Genomic DNA, 24,567 nt, shown 5'->3' on the forward strand with positions numbered 1-24,567 from the left:
TTTTAAATTTTATTTACTTTGAGAGAGAGAGAGAATGAGAACAAGTGGGGGAGGGTCAGAGAGAAGAGGAGACAGAATCCCAAGCAGGATCTGCACTACTAGTGCAGAGCCCGACGCAGGGCTTGAACTCATGAACTGTGAGATTATGACCTGAGTCAAGATCAAGAGTAAGATTAACTGACTGTGCCACCCAGGTGCCCCTGCAGTGAATTTTGATACCTAGTAAGACTAGTCATTCCTTATCATCTTTGTTTTTCTAAACATCTTGGCAGAGTATTTTCACATTTTATTTTCTGTTAAGAACTTGAGACTTTGTTTCATTTTTTATTTTTTAAGTCCTCCTGAGACCTTCCATGCTTCCAAGTTCATTTTTTCCCTTGAAAACTAAGGCCATATATATAAATACACAGGGACAGGAGGGGAAACACTAGCAAGAAACGTCTCAAAAGGAGCAAAGAATATGGATGTTTGGTAATTGACTTGGCAAGTCCAAGGACGCCACATCCTGGGCCAGCAGTAGGAGCTGATGGGCAAACTGCTACACGCTGCGGGCGCCTCACCCGGCCCAGAGCGGGCAGCATCGTGCTGGGTGTAGTGTGGAGGGGGCAGGAAAAGCTGTCTGAGAACAGTCAGATCCCTGAGTCCTTCCTTTCCCAGCTCCAGTTTTCCGGTTTGGGGGCCACCAGAGAGTTGCTGGCGCAAGTCAGGGTGGTGAAATGAATGTGTGCCTTGTGAATGTTGTATGCTAACTTCCTAGCCCTTTCCCACCACTCAGCTCCCGAGTTTCAGGTAGCCAGTCTTACAACCTTTAGGCTGGAGATTGTAACGTTTCTCTGGGAAATCTGATCAATCTAAGGGGACGGAATAAGAAAACCTAAGTGGATGAAGGGGAGGATCCCCAACAAGTAGCTATGATTGCAGAACTGCCAATCGGCCTTTTATTCTTAGGAAGAAAAAAACAAAGGTAATCAGTGATCTGAGGAAAGCCTCTAACATGGAAGATAGAGACTAAAACCGACAAACTCTAAAAGGCAACGTAAAGTAAATAGAGCCCAGACAAAGAAAGGAAAACAGTAAAATGAGCAAAACCCCTGTCTTGAAGCCACAGGGAAATCAAACAAATAAAAACAGGCTGCTAAATCAACAAGAAACACAGAACAAAATGATCTCTTAGAAATTAAAGATCTGAGCGAAAACTGGAAGAGAAAAGATAAGAGCATAAGGAGGTCCAGCACCTCAGGAGAAGCAGCCCCAAAAAGGAAGATTAGGAACATGGAAGTGGGGAAATTCTCAGCCAAATTACTTGATACAATTTTCCCAACCTGAAGGTCTTGAGTTGCTGGATTGTAAGGGCTCACTGAGTGCCTAGCACCTGGATAGAAAACACGCCCTAATTCAAGAATGTTATCCTTGCTGGGAAATATTCAGCCTCTGATAAAAACGTAGTGCCGTTACGAAATTAGCATACGTGTTTTTTGGCACACATGTGTGCATTTCTGTTGGGGATGTACCTAGGGTAGAATTGCTGCTGTAATAGATAATGATGTCAGGTAGTTGTCCAAAGTGGTTAGAAACAGGATTTCCATTTATGTCACTCTGTGCCCCGTCAGAGCGGAAAATCACTCAAATGTCCCACCTGTAGGAGATGGATGAATATTTCTATGTGGTACTCTATGGCAGCGAATACGAACAATGAATTTTATGACACACAGCAACATGGAGGAGCTCCCCAGCACTGTTGAATGAGAGAAGTCAGACAGAGTACTTGTTGTGTGACGCCATCTGTGTAAGTTCAAAGACAAGAGTCAGGATGGCGGCTACCTTTGGAGGGGCGTGAAGGGCGCGGCTAGAGCTGGTGATAGTCCACGCGGTATCCGGATGGTGGTCGGTTACGTGATATGTTCATTCTGAAAATTCACTAAGCCGTACTCTTCTCATCAGTACCCTTTCCTGTTATATTATGAAGTTAAAAACCGGGGCGCCTAGGTGGCTTGGTCGGTTAAGCGTCCGACTTCGGCTCAGGTCATGATCTCGCGGTCCGTGAGTTCAAGCCCCGCGTCAGGCTCTGTGCTGACAGCTCAGAGCCTGGAGCCTGTTTTAGATTCTGTGTCTCCCTCTCTCTCTGCTCCTCCCCTGTTCATGCTCTGTCTGTCTCAAAAATGAATAAACGTTAAAAAAAATATATTTTTTTTAAAAAAGAAGTTAAAAACCTAAAGTTGTGAGCTTGTTAACAATTCGTGGAAAGGCATTTTGAAGTTAATGATCACTGAAATGAGCGGGACAGACCTATAGCAACACCGAAATAAGGAAATTTTGTTGTGGGTACAGGTGGAGGCTTGGGGAAAGGACACAGTGCTGCAAGTAGTTGGTATTTCAGTTTGTTATTTTTCTATGTAAAGTAGCATCTTCTAAAGGGGGAAAGAAAGCCCCACGTGTCTGCTGGTTGTATTGCTGTACTGAAAACAAGATTGACCTGGTCTAGACTGTGCCCTCTAAATTGGGATAGTAGGATGATTGCCTAATGCTGGTAGTTGTTTTGTTTATTCTGAAATTCATCATAAGGTAAATGGTATCACAACTGCTCCCCTTTACTTTCGAATGTGACAGTGACGAAGATGTGAATATGTTCTGATTTCTTTTCTTTTTCTGTTTCTCCTTGTTTCCTAGGTTTTTGTGGAGACCCTGGATAAGTGTTTTGAAAATGTTTGTGAGTTGGATTTGATCTTCCATATGGATAAGGTACCTTCTCTCCCTGAGCAGGGTTGCTAGAAAACTATCCATCTCTACACCTTCCTGTTCTTTCTTGTGGCTTTTTACTCTGGGAGTAGTCCCAGAACATGTTTCATTTAATAACTTGAGTTTCATAATTTTGGGGGTATTTTGCTAAGATCTGCTATTAGTTTTAACACACAGGTGATTATTACCGGGCCCATGTCATTGTCCATCTTGACTTGGACAGCCTTCTTGGTATAGGGCAGTGATGTCACGGTGATGACTGGCTGATGGCCACACCGAAGGTGAGAGAAATTGCTTTGTGTGGCTTGTGACACGAGTTCCCTAGGCATAATCCAGTGACACAGTGGAGCTTTGGAAGAATCATGACACAGGGTCTTTGACCTGGCTAGCAGAGTTTATAATTTTCCCCAAGAGTAATAGAGTGACTCAGACATCAGTAACACAGTTTGAGGTCAGGTGATACTCAGTAGGGAAGCTGACTGTCAGGCAGAATTGAAGGACAAAGTACATGTTCTCAGACTTGTGCTGCCAGCACAATTTTGACGTGGTCTGTGTCCTCATGTGCCAAATTCAAGGCGAGAGATAGCCAGCAAGGGGATGGGAACTGCCACATTTGTTTTATCCAGCGGGGCTCATGCCGTACCCAGTGCCGTTCACCTGGCGTGTCTTAGTTGTGCTTGATCCTGGTTTCCTTCAGCGGATTGTCACTGTGATTCATGGCCCTTGGAGAGAGGGAATGATTTTTTATAAGACAGCTACTCAGTGCTAAGCCGTGATCCTTTATGAATTTATTTTTATCACAACGAAGTAGTTGTTTTCACATCCCTCATCGCTGGCATCGCCATCTGGAGGCCTTTCGCGTCATTTTCCAGTAGGATCTTCAGTCTCTGTTCACTCTCCCGAGACTGTCGGATGACACTTTCCAGACAGATGTGGTGAGTGCATTCTTAAGGTTGGATGCTGGAATGGAGTGAAGTTTTCTCTCTCAACATCTGGCTTGGCTCCACAGCTCCAGGGGAAGCCTGGTACAAGAGAGGCACAGAACCCCACTCTTGCTGTAGATACTTGACTCGGTGCTCCCCGATAGGCTCACGAGGCCCCCGGAGCTCATTGGTGCTTTGGATGTGGTCACTCTCCCTTTTCATATGAAAGAATCTTAGAAATTTCAGAGACCTCTTAGCCCCCTCTTTGCAAGCATTTAGAGTTGCTTTAGGCTTGTCAGTTGTTAAAGGTGCCGCTATGTTGTAATTTCTCTTAAGGAGAACCACAGTTCAAATCCACCTCCCATCTATACCAGTGGGTGTGGCTTTCAAAGGAAATAAAAAGTCATAAAAATGTTGTTCTTTCTCCTATGTCTTATCTTCAGATAGGTTCCATAAAGTAATTTGCTGCTGCTGCAGATTTCTTTTATAGTTGATAAAACTGTCTATTTTTAGTTGTTCACCTGACATCGGGAAATTGCTATCCCTGTTTCCTGAGATTTTGGAAAGTGCTGATGCAAGGCGTCAGCATCTCCCCCTCCTCCCTTGAAGAGTGTCTGAAGGTGTCTTCCAGCAGGTGACTTTCTTGTAGTGAGGTTTCAGGCTTGTCTTTGCCCTCAGGTAGAGCAGCTGCTAATTCAAGTTTATCTTCTGCATATAGGTGGAAATGGTCTTTTTACTCAAGTAGGCAAAGGACCTTGAACTCCATCCTTCGGAACCGAAGAAGTTTCTCTCTGCCTTAAGTCTCTTCACCTCTTCACCCCTTCTTCCTGCCTTAAAGGAAAGTGTGTTTCATTCCATATGTAGAGCCACAGCCACTTCCTGTCTCTACCCAGCATACACCGTGATCTCAGTGTCACCTCCTCTTTGAGGGGCCTTGATTTGTTCCTTCCCCTGTAACTCCAGTCTCACAGAGCACGGCTCTTCCCGCGTTTTAACTGTAGTCTCATCTCCACACACTTGCACTGAAGGTAAACATCTTGAGTGCGTGACTTACGCCCAGCCTCCCATTTCTACTTCATCTTTTCCCTTTCTGGAGCCCTGGGGCCTGCTTTTCACTCTTACCCCAAATTCACTGGTGATTTCCTGCTCTCATTTGCCAATATCACCTTCTGTCGTGTTCGTGCAGCATTTGAGGCTGTGGATCCTTCCATGGCGCACTGCTGTCTTAATCCTTTTCCACCTTTGTTTCTGTTACACAGAACCTTTCTGGCTTCTCTCTTACTCTCTTCCCACCTCCTGTCACTAACTTAGGTTTGTCATCTCTTCCCTCGCTCTTCTCACTCTCCTGTTCGGATCCTAGATTGTATCCACTTTTCAGTGTAAATTATCATCTGTCTGGGTAATTCCCGAAATTGTCATTTCTAATCCAGTGTGGCCTGAGTCCTGTCCCTGTCTTTCCCGCTACCAGATGGCACCTCTTCCTCAATTCATTCCAGCCGCTTCTTCCCCAGAGCCAGATGCGGCATGTGTCTCCCGAAAGCCGTTTCCTCCTCCGGCCTCCCTTTCCCAGTGCTGCCTCCATCCTCTGTCAGATACACTCAAAACCTCTCCTCCCTCTTCTTTGCCACCAGTAGCCAGTCGGTCACTAAAACCTGTTGCTTCTTCCTGTAGGCTTCTTATATCTGTTCTCACCAGTTACTCACATTTGGCCCACTTGTCTTTAGGTCTCTCTCTAGACGTACATACTTTTCTTCTTGACCCATCCTGACTTCTCATCCCTAAGTACTTCAGCAGGTGTCTCCTCAGAACAAGGAAATCGTCTTATGTAACCCGTTGTGCATAGTTCTCTAATTAACAGAATTAATTGGGCCGCCTGGGTGGCTCAGTTGGTTGAGTGTCCAACTCTGGATTTCGGCTCAGGTCACAATCTCACGGTTCGTGAGTTCAAACCCTGTGTCGGGCTTTGCGCTGTCAGCACGGAGCCTGCTTGGGATTCTTTCTCTCCCTGTTCTCTCTCTGCCCCTGTCCTGCTCGTGCTCCCCCCTCAAAATAAATAAACATTAAAAAAAACAATTAACTACAATGTAATTAACATATTTAAAATTTAACACTAATAAATACTATTATTCGGTATACAGTTCATATTTAAATTCTCCACTTGTCCCACTTAACATCCTTTATATTTTTCAGTCAGATTCTGACTGTAGGTCAAGTGCTATCTTTAAGTTATAGTGCCTCTTGATGTCAGTTATGCCTGACAAGTTTTCTAACCTTATTTCCTCTTCTTTCTTATTGATCCTGCACACTGGAATTATATATTTTTTCCTAAACCACCCTTTAGACTAACTGCTCCCTTGAGCATAGACCATTTTTGGTCACCTTGACCTCCTAACCAGGCATTCACGGCTGTCCACAGTTGTCCCTTTTCTATCTTAGTCTTCCTTACCAGTACTTCTTGCGGGATACCCCTGCTGCAGCAGACTGGACCGGTCTTAGTCACGCTGTAATTCCTGCTCAGAGCCTCGGCCCGAATTGCCTTTCACATCTTTTTGTAACTGAATCCAGCCTGTCATTCAGGCTCAGCTCGAATCCTACCACCCTAGTAAACATGACCTCGTCACCTTGGCCCATCATGATCTCTGTGGGCCATTTATAGTGTTGTTTATGGCATTATGTGCCTTGCTTTATGTAAGTTTGTGCGTGTTCCCTACTTGATTAGACCGTCCTTATCTTTGTGTTTGTCCTTATCTCCCTCACTGAACCCAGCGTGGTGCCTGTTGCTGAGTGAGGTGGTCTTCACGTGAGCATCACCAGAGAGTTCCTAGGTAACTAGACTCGTGAGGCTGCTCATGCTTTAAACTGCCGCAGGCTGGGTGAAGTCTGATTTCACAGTCTCTGGGGGTAGTCTTCAATCCAGACCGTGCCATACGGAGCTTATCTTGCCAGGGGCGATTGGTTCCCTGTGGCATTCGGAGACCCCCAGCCCCAGCTCGGTGTGTCACGATTGAGTTAGGTATCGATGTTCATTGCGGTGAATTGAGTTTTGCTCAAAGAAACCATGTGGGCAGCCTAACGTTTTGATCTACCAGTGCCTCACCACCGAAGCTGGATTGGGCTCTCAGTTGGGGCGCTCAGCGTTCGGTCATCAGTCACAATTCAGTGGCTGTATCAAGGGAATTATCCGTCCTTTTTATAGATTTCAGTTTGTAACGGGCAGTCTCAGCACAGTTGCAACATATGCTTTGGGGCGGGTCTGAGGCCAAGAAACCTCATAGTATGGAATTTAAAACTCTCTGCTAAGTATAGGCTGCTGACATGGGAAAATGCTGAGGGCTGAAAATTGGAATGAACTGGTGAGCCCAACATGAAAGGATCATAAATGTAATAATGGACAGTGCTTATTAAATGGCCCTCCTGAGGACAGAGCTGTGATAACAGAGCTCGTTAAGGCCCTCCACACCCTAGTGACGTTAAGGCCCTCCACACCCTAGTGACACTGAAGCTGGTATCCTGATTGCTAGTCCCCAGGAACGCAAGAAAGAGTAAGGGACACATATTTTGTGTGTTTTTAGTGATGAAGGAGTTGCGGTTTGGTCACAGAAGAAGAAGACCTTCTGTTTGAGTTTTAGTGCTTCAGAACATGCCAGTTGGCGTGCTGACCATGCCTGGCTACCTGTTTCTTTCCGGATATGCCCAAGAGAGAAGAGGGGGGAGCCTAGGCCAGCCTTTTGTGTCATCATATCCTGAGCCCTTCTCTGCTGATGCTTGATAAGAATTTTGTGGCAGAATATTTTTCAGAAGCACAATATCTTACCCTTTCAGAACAACGGACAGACTAGCAGTAATGATTTTTAAAATCTTTAACTTCACTATACTTTGTTTAAAACAAACAAAGAAAAGCTAAGACTGCGCCAAACTACACTTAACGTCTGCTGCAGTACACATTCTCACTTTCTTTACCCGAACTTGCACTGCCTCGGTGCGTGGTCTCACTGTCTGCCGCTTGAAATTACAGAGAGCCTTCTTCCTCTGTTTAATCATTCCTTATTAATGGTTAAGGGCATTTAGGAGGACAGTGTACACAAAACAGCAAAATCTGACCTTTAGAAGTATCTGTTTGTTATCCTGCCTTTTCAATAAAACCTAGTGTTTGTCAAGATTGTAGTCAGTAGCAAAGCTTATGACTAATTATATTACTTGGATATGTTACGGATAAAACAAATTGTGTATCACTTTGATTGTTGATTTGTAGGTGCCCTGAAAGGTTAGAATTGAGGCTCCATCCTACTGTTCTTTCTGTTATCCTTTATGATGCAGGAGAGGATTGGACTACTCTTAAGATAAAACCGAGAATTTCTTGATCCCTAGTTGAGAGCCCTTTGCCAGGCTTGACGTTTGTATCAATCTAGGTAGAGGAGGTAATATAGAACCCCCAAATTCTAGTAGCTTCCGTAGCAACAGGGTTTATTTCTCATTCATGCCGTGTGATCATTGTGGTGTCTCTGTTCACTGTAGTCACTTGGGTGTTCAGGCTGATGAAACCCTCCTCAACATGTACTTCCGCCTGGCCATTTGTGTCTTGGCTCTTAAAGCGCCACACCCCACTGTGCTCCCACTTCATTGGTCACAGCAAGTCACATGCCTACACCTAAGTGGCTAGGGGAGTGCATTCCTACCATGTGCTTGGGATTAGGGGGAGCCTGAAATTGTTTTCAGAATTACTAATGACTACCACATTTTTTTCATTTATTTCTTTATTTGGTTATTTATTTATTTTAAGATTTTATTTTTACATAATCTCTACACCCAGCATGGGACTCCAGCTCATAACCCTGAGATCATGAGTCACACGCTCTCCCGACTGAGCCAGACAGACACCCCTTTTCATTTATCTTTAAGAGGAAAAGCTGACATTTGCTTCAGGTTCACTTTACAGGCAGGAACTTAGAAATTTCAGTGTCAGAAAAATAGAGGAATGCTTGCGTAACAAGGAAGCATGGTTGAATCTCGGAAAAAGACCTCTCGTGTAGCAGCCTTTCAGTTTCTACTAGAATTTATGACATTTGGGGGTACCTGAGTGGCTCAGTCGGTTAAGGGACTGACTTCGGCTCAGGTCATGACCTCACGGTTCGTGAGTTTGAGCCCCACATGGGACTCTGTGCTGTTGGCATGGAGCCCTTTTCAGATCCTCTGTACTCCTCTCTCTCTGCCCCTCCCCTGCTTGTTCTCAAAAGAAAAGAAAGAAAGAAAGAGAGAGAGGGAGAAAGAAAGAAACAAAGAAAGAGAAAGAGAGAGAGAGAGAGAGAGAGAGAAAGAAAGAAAGAAAGGAAAGGAAAGGAAAGGACAGGAAAGGAAGGAAGGAAGGAAGGAAGGAAGGAAGGAAGGAAGGAAGAAAGAAAGAAAGAAAGAAAGAAAGAAAGAAAGAAAGAAAGAAAGAAAGAAAGAAAGAAAGAAAGAAAGAAAGAAAGAAAGAGAAAGACATTTATATCCCATACTTCTCACATGAAGTCAAGGTGACTAAGAAGTTAGAATTCCTTAACAGAATAAATTGTTTCCATTATCTGGGAGACAGGTACGTTCTTCCTTACAGAGACTTTCCACAAATCATCTCTCCTTACCTGGGCTCTGGGACCAAAAGTACTAATGTCTGTTGAGATTTTTTTTGGTCTTTTTTTTCCCTCCAATGGTTATCAGACAAATAATAAACGTTTATTAATAAGAAGGACACTGTACTAGATATGGAGATACAAAGACGGAAAAGACAAAAGCCGTACCTTCAAGAAGCTCATAGGCCCAGCTAGAAGGATGGGTCACATACAAACATTCCTTGGCCTTGGAGTAAGCCACATTTTTGGAAAAGATGCCATAAGTTGAGTCTAATTTCTCAGTAGGCATGGTATTATATAAGGGAGCTCTCATCTTGCCCTATTCACAGAAGTGGTCATAGGCACTGCGTTTAGTCACACATATATAGTATATCTGCATATTGTACATCTTAAAACTAAGGTGTATATAAATTATTGGTCTGGAATAATATAGTACCAAATCGCGACTTCTTTTATTTAATGATATGTGATCAGAGGTGGAGAAAGAAGAGTGAGACTTTGAAGAAATGGCTGTTTCTGAGGCTCGGCTCTGAAACGGAGGTGGGCGGGATAGATGGTAGCCTGTCCGTGCTTTAGGCTGAGCGTCCGGGGTTCTCGGTGTGGGAACAGGTTACGCAGCCCAGTGAGTGCAGTGACCTGTGACCTGTGCTGACTTGTAATGACATGAATGAGGCTGGGCGAGTAGCACAGGTGTGATGGCCCAGAGTCAAATAATTGGGGGAAGACACCAGCAATTTGCGGTAGAAAATCATGGCTAGCGGAGAGGAGCAGTGAAGGCTGTATAAAGTCAAGAGCAGCCATCAGGGGAAGGGAAATTAATGTCGATTGGCAGCTGCCAAGTGCCGGGCACTGTGGTGGGTACCTCACACCCAGTAACCTTTCCTAAAGGAGGTGGTAATAGCCCCGTATGACAGATCAGCAAGCCGAGGCTCAGGCTGAAATGCCTGAAACGTTAAAAACCCACATTCTTTGCACTGAATCTCAGACTTTGAGAATTTTAAAGCATGAATAATATGATAGATAAGATAGGTAGAAATGTATAGAATTTGTCCATTTCTGTTTTCCAGAACCAGACTTCTAGGAGACAGAGCAGTGTAGGTAGTGAAGGTAAGGTGAAGGGTGGGGAGGAACATGTGAACATTAGGGGGGACTTGGAACCATGCGTAAACTCATCTCGAGCCAGAGAGGGTCTGCCATTGGAGGCATTATTGACATTTTGGGTAGTGCAGTTTTTCATTGAATTGCTGGTATTTAGCATCCCTGACTACCCTCTACCACATGCCAGCGGGGCCCCTGCCTGGTGCGTGTGCAAACGCCCTGCAGGGTGGGAGCAAAGTTCACAAGAATAAATGGCACCCAGGCTGTGGAGAGCCCTGTCCTCTTTGGTGCTGGGTCCAGTGAGCATTTCCCGGTGCCCTTCTCCCCAAGCAGTTTCCATACCTCTTCATTCTTAAAGTACTCTTTGTTCCTCGTTCCCATGGCACCCATTCACCTGGTCTTTTATCCACCTTTCTGGCCATTCCGTCTGGCCTTTTGGGCTTCTTACCTCTTGTTTAAGCCCCCCTTCTCTTTTCTTTTAGACGTTCTCTTCTTAGGAAGTCTCCCACAGCCGGGGCGCCTGAGTGACTCAGTCGATGAGGCGTCTGGCTCTTGGTTTCGGCTCAGGTCATGATCTCACGGTTTGCGAGTTCGAGCCCTCCGTTGGGCTCTGTGCTGACAGTGCGGAGCCTGCTTGACTCTCTCACTCCCTCTCTCTCTGCCCCTCCCCTGCTCGCACTCTCTTTCTTAAAATAAATGAATTTTAAAAGAAGAAAAAAAAGGAAGTCCCACACAGTCATCTGTCTGCTCGTAATTTCTGAATTACCAACCAAACACACTTCAGTTTGAACTCAGTTGTATCCGAAACCGAATCTCATTTGTATCCAAAACCCTGCCTCTCCAAACTGACAATTCTGACTCACCCTTCAAAGAAGTTAGTCTTTGAAACCTTTCTGACATTCCTTTCTCCACCCGTAGACTGAAATAGGTATATTTGTCTTGTGCCCCCCAGTGCCCCTCAGCTACTTTTGCCACTGCCCTTAACACAGTGTGTTGTGGGTTTTTGGAGTTTTTTGGTGTTTTTTGTTTCTGTTTTTGTTTTTTTGTTTGTTTGCTTGTTTGCTTATGTACCTGGTTAAGAGCACAGACTCTACGGCCTATGTAGTTGGGCTTGAATCCTGGTTCTGCCACATAGGAATTGTATGACTTGTGCCTGAGGAACTTACATGTGGACAGGGAATCGTGACAGCACCTAGCTCATATGGTGGTTGTGAGCATTAAATACCTGGGAAATGCTTGGAATAGGGCCTGTACATAGTAAGTATTTCATTCTTTGGTTTGCCATTTGCACACCCAATAATATTATTAAGGTAGGGATCAGACTTTCTTGTTGACCACTGTGGATCTGGTTGTAACGCAATACTTGGCACAGACTGACTACTCAGTTATTTTTGAATTCGTTTATTTTTTTTTATTTTATTTTATTTTTTTTAATTTTTTTTTTTCAACGTTTTTTATTTATTTTTGGGACAGAGAGAGACAGAGCATGAACGGGGGAGGGGCAGAGAGAGAGAGGGAGACACAGAATCGGAAACAGGCTCCAGGCTCCGAGCCGTCAGCCCAGAGCCTGACGCGGGGCTCGAACTCACGGACCGCGAGATCGTGACCTGGCTGAAGTCGGACGCTTAACCGACTGCGCCACCCAGGCGCCCCTGAATTCGTTTATTCATCCACTCTTCTAGGTGCTTGGGAAACAAAAAAGTTCTGTCCTCACGAACCTTGTATCTAGTAAGGGGAAACAAAATGTACGTCAGGTGATGATGAATGCAGGCAAGAAAATAAAGCTGGCTAAGGGTTGGGGAGATATGGCTTGCTACTTTATGTAGGGTGGTTAGGGAAGAAGGCATCTCTGATAAGATGGCATGTGAGCAAAAACCTGAAAGAAGTAAGGGAAGTGAGAAAGATGGGGCTTTCTGGATAAGAACATTCTAGGTAGATAGGATAGCAAGTACAAAGACCTGGAGGCCAATATGGCTGGATGGAAGTGTGGAACATGGGAGGTACAGTTGATCCTCCAACAGCACAGTTTTGAACTGTGTGAGTCCACTTATATGCAAGGTGTTTTGTTTTTTAATAAATACAGTACCATACTATAAACGTATTTCCCTTATGATTTTCTTTTTCTTTTTTTTTTAAGTTTATTTATTTATTTTGAGAGAAAGTAGCAAGTAGGGGAGGGGCAGAGAGAGAGAGAGAGAGAGAGGGAGAGAGAGAATCCTGCATGCTTTGCGCTATCAGCACTGAGCCTGACATAGGGCTTGATCTCATGAGCCATGAGATCATGAGGTGAGATCATGACCTGAGCTGAAGTCGGGAGTTGGACGCTTAACCAGTTGAGCCACCCAGGCTCACCCAGCCACCCAGGCATCTCTCCTTACGATTTTCTTAATGCTTTCTTTTTCTAGCTTACTTTTCATAAGTAAGTATGAATACAGTATAGAGTACATGTAACATACAAAATGTGTTTTACTCGACCATTTATGTTATCGATGAAGCTTCCAGTGAACAGTAGGAGTTGAGTTTGAGGAAAGTCAAAAGTTCCATGCAGATTTTCAACTGTGCAGGGGTACAGGGCAGGGTGGTCAGTGCCCTAAGTCCCAAATCATTGAAGGGTCATCTGTAATAGAAGTTGAGATAGGGTGGGGAAGAGGTTCAGATAGGTCCTTATAGATCACTGTTACAGAAGAAATTAGTAAGAGTTACTGCCTCTGGGGAGGGGAACTAGGTAAGTGTAGGGACTAACTTTTGAGAAATGTTATACAGGAAAAGATGAATATGTGATTTCACTCGTATGTGGAATTTAAGAAACAAACCAGATGAACATAGGGGAAGGGGAGAAAATAAAAAGAGGGAGGTAGACAAACCATAAGAGATTCTTAAATCAGAGAACAAACTGAGGGTTGCTGGAGGGATGCTGGGTGGGGGGGATGGGCTAAATGGTTGATGGACATTAAGGAGAGCACTTGGGATGAACACTGGATGTTATATGTAAGTAATGAATCGCTAAATTCTGTTCCTGAAACCATTATTACACTACATGTTAACTAACCGATTTAAATGAAGTTTTTAAAAAATAATAATAATAAACAAGAAAAGAAATGTTATATACCATGTACATACATTGCCTGTCTGTCATCCTGGGTCTTTAGGCCCACTGCACCGAAGGGTACAGGCAGTTCTCTCTCTACACAGCTTTATTGCCTAGCACGGTAAACATTAAGAGCTCTCTGCCGTTCTAAGGCAAAGTCTGAGCTTAAAGCCAGATAAATTGATAGATGGTCTGCAAATTAGCCCCTTCACTCTAACCTGGGAACTATGATTAATGGCCAGAGCACACGTGGGGAGGGCCAAGGGAGTGGTGTGCAGAGTTAGGGTAATGGCCCAGAGTGTGCCTTAGGGTACATTTATGAGTCTGAAAGCAGATGGGAGAACAAATGTTGAACCTGTTTGTGACGTCAGCCAGGTCTGTACCCTGGTACCCTGAGACATTTTCAGCAGCTATGGCAGAGGCATACCTGGGCCCACCCCCGCTGGTTTAAGTACCGAGACTGCTGAAGAACACAGTCATCCTGTCAAAGCCAGGAGCTGAGCACTTGCCTTTTGTTGGCCCAGTCATGACACAAGTGCGGCCATTTAGATTTTCAGAATCCACATACCTGAATTTGCCCTGTACATATCATGTGTAATGCTGGTTATGGAAGCCTCTTGAAGGTTCTCTGCTGACGGCCTGACCCCTTGGGCCTTAAGACTGCTGTTGCTTTTCCTGCCTACCGAGTGAGAATGATGGGTCTACCCCCCACATCTCAGCCCCCGGGCGCCCCGCTGCCTTTTCCTGTATGCGTGCCCCCTTGAGCACGCGTATGCTCTGATCTAGGTGGGCGACACATCTGCATTTCATTCTGACCTAGCTCAAGGCTGTTTCCTGGAATGTGTGACCCCACTTCACCTGGGTGACCTGGCACCACACCAGTCCACTCATTTTCTCCCCTTGGGTCCACCCCTTTCCCACCTGCCCTTTACCCGCTAACCTCTGCACCTGATGTCTTCTCAACTTCCCCAACCTGCCATCGACATCGACTTTCTTCAAGGCCTGCAGTCTCAGGGATGTGGGCTTTACCTTTGAGCCCTAAGGGTTCACCAGTTGGTGTCAGCTCTTCTTCCAGTATTTTCTTCAGGTCTGCTTCTCCCTTCCCCCCCCTCCCTTCCCCGCCCCACCCCTCCCCTCCCCTCCCCTGAATCCAGGTAACTAACATATCGGCGCTAGGTGGCTACAGCAGCTGTATTTTGCCTTTTCCCAGCCTCCCTCACTGGTCCCATCTTCCATAGAAAACATTTCTCCCATTTGCCCTTTAGTCAACATTCTTCCCTTTTGCTTCCAAAGATCTCTGGATCGTGGACCTTCATGGCTTTCTTAGGCTTTCTCTGCTTTGGGATACCAACCCCACAGGCCCATCAGATGCATCCTCCAGACATACTGTGCCTGGGCCCACACCACTCCCCTTCACCCCCAGCACCCCCGCCCCCGTCCCCCTGTCAAGGTTCCCAGACCTCCAGGCCCAGCCCAAGTCTTACATTCGGTGAAATTTTCTCTGAACTCCAGTGTTGTGGTTCTCCAAGTTATTTGTCTTGCTCTTGCTCTAAAGTTTTTAGTCCTAATTGTTTCCACTATATTGAAAACTGTTGGAATAGTGTCAGTTTGTAATGTTTTGTTGGTTTTCTGAGCAGCACAGGGCACTCAAATATAGCTGATTGGTTGACATGTAATAAATGTGTATCCTAATTCTGCACGTGTGGTTTTTTAAAAATTTCCAAAGTACTTTTCAGATATAATATCTGATTATTAGCACACATAGAGACCTCTTCTTATAAATGAGATTTTAATTAGACCTTGACTTTTAAGGTGTATGACCTGTGCATGCTCGCGAGTTTCAAAGTGAGACTCACTCAACTTTGCCGTTGCTCCCTTGGCAGATGGGTAACCTTTTCACGGGCGCACGAGAAGCCTTGTGTTCCTTGAGTGCGGTTCTGCCTAAAGTGGCTTTGTAGACTTCTGGATTCCAGTTGTGTGGCTTGGGCCACCCTCTCGAAGACTCTTCAAGTCTTCCAAGACTCTTGTGCCTTACTGTCTTCGGTTGTAAAACGGGGGTGATCCCATATTTCATTGATTCTTAGACTCCCATTTGGGGTAATGTTTGTGATTTTAACATCTCAGGTCAAGAGTTGTCTTACATCACTGGCATTTCATAGTTCAATTGGCAACATTTTTCTCTTCTAGTGGTACATAAAATAACGGTGTGTTTTATAATCAGTGGAGTCTTGGCCTTGATGAAGTAAAGTAACATCCGCCATTCATGGTTATTTTGAGGACTGGAGTTAGTAATTGCCTAGCTCAATAAATGGTGACCTTGTCTTTATTTTCTTTTTCCCCACTGTTCTCTCTGCCTCCAACATTACTCCCTTAAATCCATCCTTTACACACCTCCCTAATGACATTAAAAATGTGTTTTGACTGTTGGCTTCCCTTGTTTGAATTATTCAGTGGCTCTATATCCTACACAGCAGTGATTCTTAAAGAAAAGGAGGACACGCCTCACTCCCCTGCTGTCCTCAGAGCCCGCATGAATGCTAAAATGCGTGATTGAGGAAGCGTGTCATACAAATGAATTCTCGAGAGTGTAGAAGGAGCTGGGGACCACTGCCAAATGGCTGGCGCCGAGGCCCCTTCATGTTGTCTACAAGGACCTCTGACATCTGTCCCACCCTGCGTTACTAGCCTCACCCCTTGCCATTTTCTGCCTTGAACTTTGTGCCGAAGCAATACTGAGCTATTTATTTATGGGGTATTATGGCTTCATCCGTTTTTGAGCCAGCATGTAAAGAGCCGGAGAGGGTGGAGCGGGGTCCGTGGCCCTCTCACGACCAGTGCTGTAGAAGGGACGGGAACTTGCAGATGTACCTCATCTCCTTAGAAACAGGTTTGTGGATGCAAGCAGGGCATTGGGATTTTTTTTTTCTTGATGGTCAGATAAATCGTGCTTCCCTTACCTGACTGCCTGCCAATTGGTCAGATCAGGAAGAGTGATAGAATCCCAGGTAGAGGGCAGGGATTTTTTTCTTTGTTCCTTCAGCGGGCATAGGTAGGACCAGGTGATGGAAATGGTTCCAAGCACACTGCAGCTCAAAAAAACTAAGAAGGTTCTGACGGTTCCTTCTGCTCCACAGTAGACTGGGCGGCTTAGGAACAGCAGCGAGCTCTCTCCACTTAGGTGAAGGGTCTGTTCTGTCTCAAGAGCTGAAGAATAAATTCTTGCATCAGGAAGGAGGTTGGACAAGGTGACTTTGATTATAATTACTCCAGTAACTAGTATTCATCAAGTGCTTACTTACATTTCAGACACACAGTAGCCAGGTGCTTTAAATATAACGTCTCATTTCCTGCGTTACCTTATTTTGTCCTTAGAATAGGCCTGTCAAGTGAGAACTCTAGTTCTCCCCATTTTGCAGATGAAAAAACTGAGTTTAGAGGTAGAAAAGCTCTGTTTCTCTAAGGTCACACGGTCCTAGTAAGCAGAGACAGAATTCGGACCCTGGATTTGCTGACTGCAGAGCACACACTCCCCCCACACTGCCCTCAGTGTCCTCTTCTGAGCTAGTGCCCTCAGTGTGGAAGGAGATGTATCTGGGTCATGTTTTGTCAGCAGATAACCAGTCAGGGAGAGGATAAAATTCAAGCGGACAAGGCCCGGACCGTTTTCTTTACCCAGTACTGTGCTTCGCATATGGGACCAGTATTGCAGAATCCGGGAAATAGGCAGGAAATGAAGGAGAGTGAAACAGACGAGTGAGAAAAAGTCCTACTGGGACATCTTTTTAAAATCTATGTCATAGAGCACTCTGACTCATAATAGGAATTCTTTGGAAATTAAAAAAAGGGGAAGAAGGAATAACATGCAACAAGTCTGCTTTGCTGCAGAGTGTGAAACATGCGGCCGGCGTGCGCAGAATCCTTTTCTTCAAGAGCTGTCGGCAGGGCTCGGAGGGTAGTTCGTGAGTTGTTGGCTTTGTGCCACGTTCCCTCTGCCCAGATGCCTTCTCCTCCGTTTACTCGTTCAAGACCCAACCTCCTCCAAACTGCCGCAGCATTTTGTACTTGGGTCATAGTACTTTCACAGTCGTCCTTTAATCGATAGTTAATTTTGTACATGTTTTATCTTCCTTATTGGATTCTAAGCCCTTTGAGGACAGGGTTCACATCTTATCTCCACTTCCTTCTTCCAGCTCTCGCCATTCTGTGATGTTAAGCATATTTGAAAACAGATGTTGTCACAGGTCACATTCTTCTGGTGAAAATGAGTGACTGCCTTGAACCTAAAGCAGCATCTTGTATATAGTGGATACGGTGGGCTCACACACACATATTTAGCTTATATGGATTCAACTCTAACCATATGGAAAAAAGAGGATGAAAGTTCTCTTTTATTTTTATTTTGTATTTTTGTTGTTATTTTTTTAAGAGAGAACAAATGGGGGAGAGGGTCAGAGGGAGAGAGAGACTCTTAAGCAGGCTCCGTGCTCAGCACAGAGCCCAATATGGGACTCGATCCCACAACCCTGGGATCGTGACCTGAGCCGAAATCAAGAGTCGGACGCTCACCTGACTGAGCCACCCAGGCGCCCCTGAAGATTCTACGTGCAGAATGATTCCACCCACAATTCGACTCCGTCTGTTTATGGCTGGCATGAGTGTGAGTTGGGAGACTTGAATCCGCTCTTTGCCTCTGTTCCTATGTACCTGTCATGTGCCTCTCACCATCTTATGGTGCTCGGAGTGATTTAATGCTTAAAGATACATTACAGAGTTTCCGTCCGTGTGGTTCCTAAACAAGCCAGCCACTTCAGCTAGTGCTAACCGTGCTAACTGGTTTAAAAAAAAAAAAAAAAGGCAGCAGCTCCGTTGGCGGAGGAGGACTGTATAGGAACCTGGGGCTATGTATATTTCCCGTCTCTTCTGGTGACTTTAGAACTTAAACTTCTGTAAGATGAGATTCCACTAGATTCATTCATTTTTCATGGAAAGAATGTATGGTCATGTGAGTGTAAAAAAGAAAGAAAATCAAGGGCAGGGGATTGAGGTTTGTGGGGTTACATGACGTGACATCTGGAGAAAATCGTGCAAATGTCCTGCCTCTGTCTGAAGTTTAAGGAAGGTCATAAAAGTAGTTCAGGAGACACTAATAGCAAGGAAAAGAGAAAAACAACTTTACAAAGCAGGTTGTTTCTTTGCCTGCTTGCTTTTTTTTTTTTTATGTTTGTTTATTTTTGAGAGAGAGAGACAGAGCAGGAACCAGAGAGGGGCAGAGAGAGAGAGAGGGAGACACGGAATCCTAAGTAGGCTCCAGGCCCTGAGCTGTCAGCACAGAGCCCAATTCGGGGTTTGAACTCACAAACAGAACTGTGAGATCATGACTTGAGCAGAAGTCGGACACTCAACCAACTGAGCCACCCAGGTGCCTCTGCTTTCTTCTTTTCTTTGTTTTTTTAAGAGAGAGCGTGTGAGTGGGGGCGGGGGCAGAGGAAGAGAGAGAGAATCCTAAGCAGGTTCCCTGCTCAGGATGGAGCTTGACGTAGGGCTAGATCCCACAACTCTGGAGTCATGATCTGAGCCAAAATCGAGAGTTGGTCACTCAACTGACTGAGCCACCCACGTGTCCCCGCCTGCTTTCTTTTACTTTGGCAGAGCTGCTTGGGACCAGACAACCCTGTCCCCAAGGGCATCTCAGCGTCATAGTGCATTCAATATGGATGTTAACAAGCAGCACAGAAAAAGCTAAATTATGTTCACGATGTTCTGTTTTAGAAATCATAGAAATGAGTAGTACACACTTTTTCCTCTTCTTACCGTTCTGTAGCCAGTTTATTTTTAACCTCATACGGCATCAGCATTTTTGTAACGTAATATTCCCTCTACATCATAATTTCTTTGGCAGTGCAAATACTTTGGAATAACAAAACAATCCTCATTCCTCCGTACTATCCCTTGTATGATGGCTGTCATTTATCTCACTTATACACGAGCACATACATACACACAAGCATACATCATGAACCACATGTTGCTTTTTTTTGTTTTGTTTTTTGCCTTGCCCTTATCTTTTTATTCTAGCCAGATACATCAATCTACAAATTCCAAATTTGGAAGTTAGCTTTCTCATCCCTGGAAACAATATAAAACCTAGAGCTCCTAGTCTTGTGTTACTCATTCTGAGTCAGTTTTTCTGGGAAATCATCTGATCTGTTCAGTATCTCTTCACCATGTAAAATCAAGTTACATGTGTTTTCTTTTAATCGTTGAGTATATTTTCTCCATTTCTGTTTCTGGCATACCAGTTTATGCATGTGTTGTATTGCTCTCTTTTTATTTTTTTACTTTTTTGATCCCCTGTCACACATTTCTCCCACCCCCTACTCCGTCATCCCCCCTCCCCCTGCCTCTGGCAAACACTCTCTCTTCTATTTATGAGTTTGTTTATTTGGTGCTTCCATGTAGAAGAGAGATCATATAGCACTTGTCTTTCTCTTTCTGACTTACTTTATTTAGTATAAGGCCCTCAGGATCCATCCATGTTTTTACAAATGCCAAGATTTCCTTCTGTGCTGTTGAGTAATATTCCACTATGTATCTATATTCCACATTTCTTTATCCATTCATACATTGATCGACACATTGTTTCCATGTCTTGGCTATTGTAAATAATGTTGCAGTGAACAGAGAGTACGTATATCTTTTTGAGTTCATGTTTTCATTTTCTTCCAATAAATATCCAGAAGTGGAATTACTGGGTCGTAGTTTTGTTTTTAATTTTTTGAGGAACCTCCATACAGTTTTCCATAGTGGCTGCATTCCCATTTGCATTCCCACCAACAGGGCCCAAGGGTTCATTTCTGCCCACATCCTCATCAGCGCTCGTTCGTTCTTGTCTTTTTGATTCTTGCCGTTCTGACAGGTGTGAGATGATATCCCATTGTGGTTTTGATTTGCAATTCCCTGAGCATCTTTTTGCGTGTGTGTTGGCCATTTGTGTGTCTTTGGGAAAATGTCTATTCAGATCTAATGTACTTGTGAAGGTTTCCATTAAGATAGCTTAATGGTGATTTAATGTTTGACTATTTCTTGCATTGTTTTGTCTCTCTCACCGGAAAGCCAGCTTCCCAATGGATCCAGGTAGGCCCGGTACTCTGTGTGGTCCGTAGTATTCATTCCAGGTACACCTACACAGGTACTCACCTGACAGCTGTTGAGTCTGATTACCATGGGTTCGTTCGTAGGCAGGGAAGGTGAAAGGCAAACCACGGAGATGAGGACAGGCACTCCTGGCAGGTCTCAAAACACTGATAGAACATTGGACTTTGGAATGAAAGTAGGGATAAGGGAGAAGAAGGCGTATGTACCAGGTTTCTGGGAGGTGTTTTTATATGCTCTTCCCCTTCACGTTCCTTTCTAAAATTGGCCATGTGAGAACTAGAGACTGACTCTCGGCCAGGATGATCCTTTCCCCCTGTCAGTGCTGAGTCCACTTAGAATCTCCTTCCTTTGGCCTGTCAAGAGCCACTGCCCTCCAGCATGGGCGATGAGGTAACGCAGACCTCATCCTACCAAGAATTTCTTCCCTCCCTTCCCTCTGGAGGTCTTTCCTAGCAATTAAGGAAACCAGCCAAGCCAAGAAGAGGTTGAAAAAGTTATCAGCACTTAGCTTTTTTCTTTTTCCTTTTCTTGTCTTTTTTTTTTTAAAGTAATCTCTACACTCAATGTGGGGCTCAAACTCGCAACCCCGAGATCAAGAGCCACATGCTCTTTTGACTGAGCCAGCCAGGCACCCCGGCACTTAGCTTTCAATATAGTAAAGTGTGTATCTTATCAGTGATTCTTTCTTAAAACTTGAGTGTTGCAATATTGGTATCCTCCTGTACCAGTAGTACAAGCACCATGACCGTGTTATTTTCTATTTAATTAGTGTTTTACTGTCTTCTGTGGTAACACTGTCGTTTTTAGAAAGATGAGAAAATACGGATAGGTAGTGGGGATGGATCCCTTGCCTTTTGTGATACAACAGGCTTTTGTCGTCCAGTGCAAAAACCTGGGAGGGATTGATCTAGTCTAGAGGCTCCTATGGATGTGATCAGCTTGGAGTGTGGTGTACCTTCATGTGCCACTAGTGTCTCAGAAGATCTTTACCTACCGTCTGCCCGAGGAGTTCTGCTAGATAGGTTCCTGCCATCCCAAGATGGAACTGAATTTTACTAAAGAGGCAGTATTGGGGTACCTGGGTCGCTCAGTCTGTTGAGTGTCCAACTCTCGGTTTTGGCTCAGGCCATGATCTCGCGGTTCATGGATTCGAGCCCCGAGTCGGGCTCGGTGCTGATGGTGCCACAGAACCTGCTTGGGATTCTCTCTCTCCCTCTTTCTCTGCCCTCTCCTGCTTGCGCTGGCTCTCTTTCTGTCTCTTGAAATAGATAAATAAACTTTAAAAAAAAAAAAAGAAGAGTAGTATATTAAAAAAAAAGAAGAAGCAGTATTATTCATGGCAGATACAGATGCAGGGGTGCTCAGTGGTACCACATTCTAGGTACCATTATGGATTTTTTTTTTAAGATTTTTTTTTTAACGTTTATTTATTTTTGAGAGAGACAGAGAGCGTGAGTGGGGGAGGGGCAGAGAGAGGGAGACACAGATTCCAAAGCAGGCTCCAGGCTCTGAGCTGTCAGCACAGAGCCTGATGCGGGGCTCGAACCTACGAGCCATGAGATCATGACCTGAGCTGAAGTCGGACGCTTAACTGACTGAGCCACCCAGGCACCCCGGTAGCATTATGGATTAAAGTCAGCTTTAGCTGTGGGCTGCTAGCATGAGAACCTTACTTATTGTATCTATGGAAAAATAATCGTAAGTTTCATACTTAAATTTATGGAATACGGCCAGTTTGAGGTCTATCGACTGTGTGTTTTTACTAGAGGAAAAAGTAATGTCTTGTTTGTTATCTTCAGGCTCCAGATCAGTTTGGTTTTAGCGATAGTCTCCGTTGACCTGGGCTTGGATTCAGAACTTTGTTAACCTCAGTGAGAAACATAACCAAGACTAGTACTCTTGAAGATCCTGGAATCCTCTGTCCTTGGATAGGGTTGTCGAAACCGATTTGCCTCCCTCCCCAGCAATTCCAGAGCTGTGTCCTAAGGAGCATCTCTGTCCTTGAAGTGACACTTTTACGTTCCCTCTTCGACTCCTGATCCTGACACGAAACTAGCAAGTTTATTGTAACCCACCCTTATCCGTAGAGGTTAACTCTGTGTCCTGGGCGTAGCACTAGTTTCTTGGTGCCAGGATGGGAAGCCAGACCTGTGTGTGTGTCCTCAGGATCAGAGCTTTTGAACTAGACGAGCTGCTCTCATCCATTCAGCTGGCCTTAGGAAGGTTGAGCTGTTACCAAGCACCGTGCTTGGCACTGGAGACCCAGAGGTGAGTGTGACATAGATCTGTCCTCAAGGAAAATCACGGTCGGACAAGTAAAACATATGACAGCACACCACATGAAGGACCTCAGGAGAAGTGCCTGCAGGCCGCAGTACTCTGTCTCAGAAGAGGGGGATTGTCTTAGCCTTTCTTGAGCTTACTTGCCCTTGGCTGTGGGTATTCACCTCCAATTCTGGAAGAATGTCTCTGATTTTTACAGAACTTAACAGGATCAGCGTAAAGAATGGTAGAAGGTAATCAGGGTTAGGATTAGATCTCAGCAGCATCGGTGGCAGTGCAAGCCCTTGTTCCAGTTTGAGAAAGGCTTTCTTTTCCTTCAGGGAATCCCAGCAGGTTCGACAGTCATTAAACTCTCCTCTGATGCCTCCCGGTGTCATTTTCCCCTTTCTGTGCATCTTCACAGTGGAACTGCTGGCCAGGCCTTTGTTGGCCCAGAACCTCTGACTCCGGCTCTTCAGAACAGGAGAGTCACGCTTTCTAGGAGTCCCCAGGCTTTACCTAAGCACTGTTGAGTCCTCAGCATGCACCAGATTTGTTCTTCCTGTTTCATCTATTAAACTGGGTCACGGAAAAGCTTCCGGGGGAGCCTTACGAGCCGCAAACTTGTAGGTCCCCATCCTGATCAGGACACTCATTACTTTTTATTTATTTTATTTTATTTTATTACTTTATTTATGGGAGGACGCAAGTGGGGGAGGGGTAGAGAGAGGGGGACAGAGGATCCGAAGCAGGCTCTGCACTGACAGGCTGACAACAACAAGCCCAATGTGGCACTCGAACTCATGGCCTGAGCCGAAGTTGGACACTCAAGTGGACTGAGCCACCCAGGCGCCCCAACATACTCATTATTACCTCTAGGGAGTGAGATGGGGATGAGATGGGGAAGGTCTCAGTTAACTTATATTGATAGAAAAGAACAGTTAGGCCCAGTTACATGCCCAGAGGATCCAGTTATAGAAGCAGGTATATTCAGGGGAGGGGGGACAATGTGCCAGCTTCCTAGAAGAGAAAAATGAAAGGAAGACAGCTGTCCAGATGTGTCGGGAGCATAGTATGGAAGCTTGATAGCAGGTTAGATTGCCTTCAGAGGAACAGACGTTATTCTGGTGTTTACCGCTTATTCTTGAACAACACAGGGTTGGGGGCACTGACCCCCAGCGTCAGAGTCCACATACAACTTTTGATTCCCCCCAGTAACTTAACTACTAATAGCCTTCTGTTGACAGAAGCCTTACCAGTAACATAAACAGCTGAGTAAAGCATATTTTGTATGTTATGTGTATTCTATACTGTATTATTCAAATAAAACAAGCCACAGGAGAGAAAGTGCTCTTAAAATCATAAGGGAAGGGGCATCTGGGTAGCTCACTCGGTTGAGCATCTGAACAGCCCGCTTCAGATCCTCTGTCCCCCTCTCTCTCTGCCCCTTCCCTGCTCACTCACACATACGCTGTCTCTCAAAAATAAATAAACATTTTTAAAACTAAAAATAATTCAAAAAATCATAAGGAAGAGAAAATACATTTGTAGTGCTGGACTGTATTTATCAAAAAAAATCTGTATATAAGTGGACCCACGTAGCTCAAACCCGTGGTGTTGAAGCGTCAACTGTATTTTATTTTTTGATTGTTTTGAGAGATTTTAAGAGAAAATTTTAAATAAGACAAATATAAACACC

At 44.7% G+C, this 24,567-nt stretch overlaps 1 protein-coding gene across 3 annotated transcripts in view; it reads left to right on the forward strand.

Moving 5' to 3' along the window:
* Positions 1 to 24,567, forward strand: part of AP3S2 (adaptor related protein complex 3 subunit sigma 2) — a 58,838-nt gene that overhangs the window by 20,919 nt on the left and 13,352 nt on the right. For 2 of the 3 annotated variants that reach the window (XR_009263811.1, XM_058736574.1), the window contains exon 4: positions 2,668 to 2,739. The exons of the other annotated variant lie outside the window; for it this stretch is intronic. Coding sequence is in view for 1 of the 2 variants with exons in the window: in XM_058736574.1 (XP_058592557.1) it covers positions 2,668 to 2,739 (72 nt within the window). In the remaining variant the exon portion in view is untranslated. The remainder of the gene's footprint in view (positions 1 to 2,667; positions 2,740 to 24,567) is intronic. 3 annotated transcript variants of the gene reach the window in all.

The sequence above is a fragment of the Neofelis nebulosa genome, chromosome 7 (genome assembly GCF_028018385.1).
Source record: "Neofelis nebulosa isolate mNeoNeb1 chromosome 7, mNeoNeb1.pri, whole genome shotgun sequence".
Classification (NCBI taxonomy): Eukaryota; Metazoa; Chordata; class Mammalia; order Carnivora; family Felidae; genus Neofelis; species Neofelis nebulosa.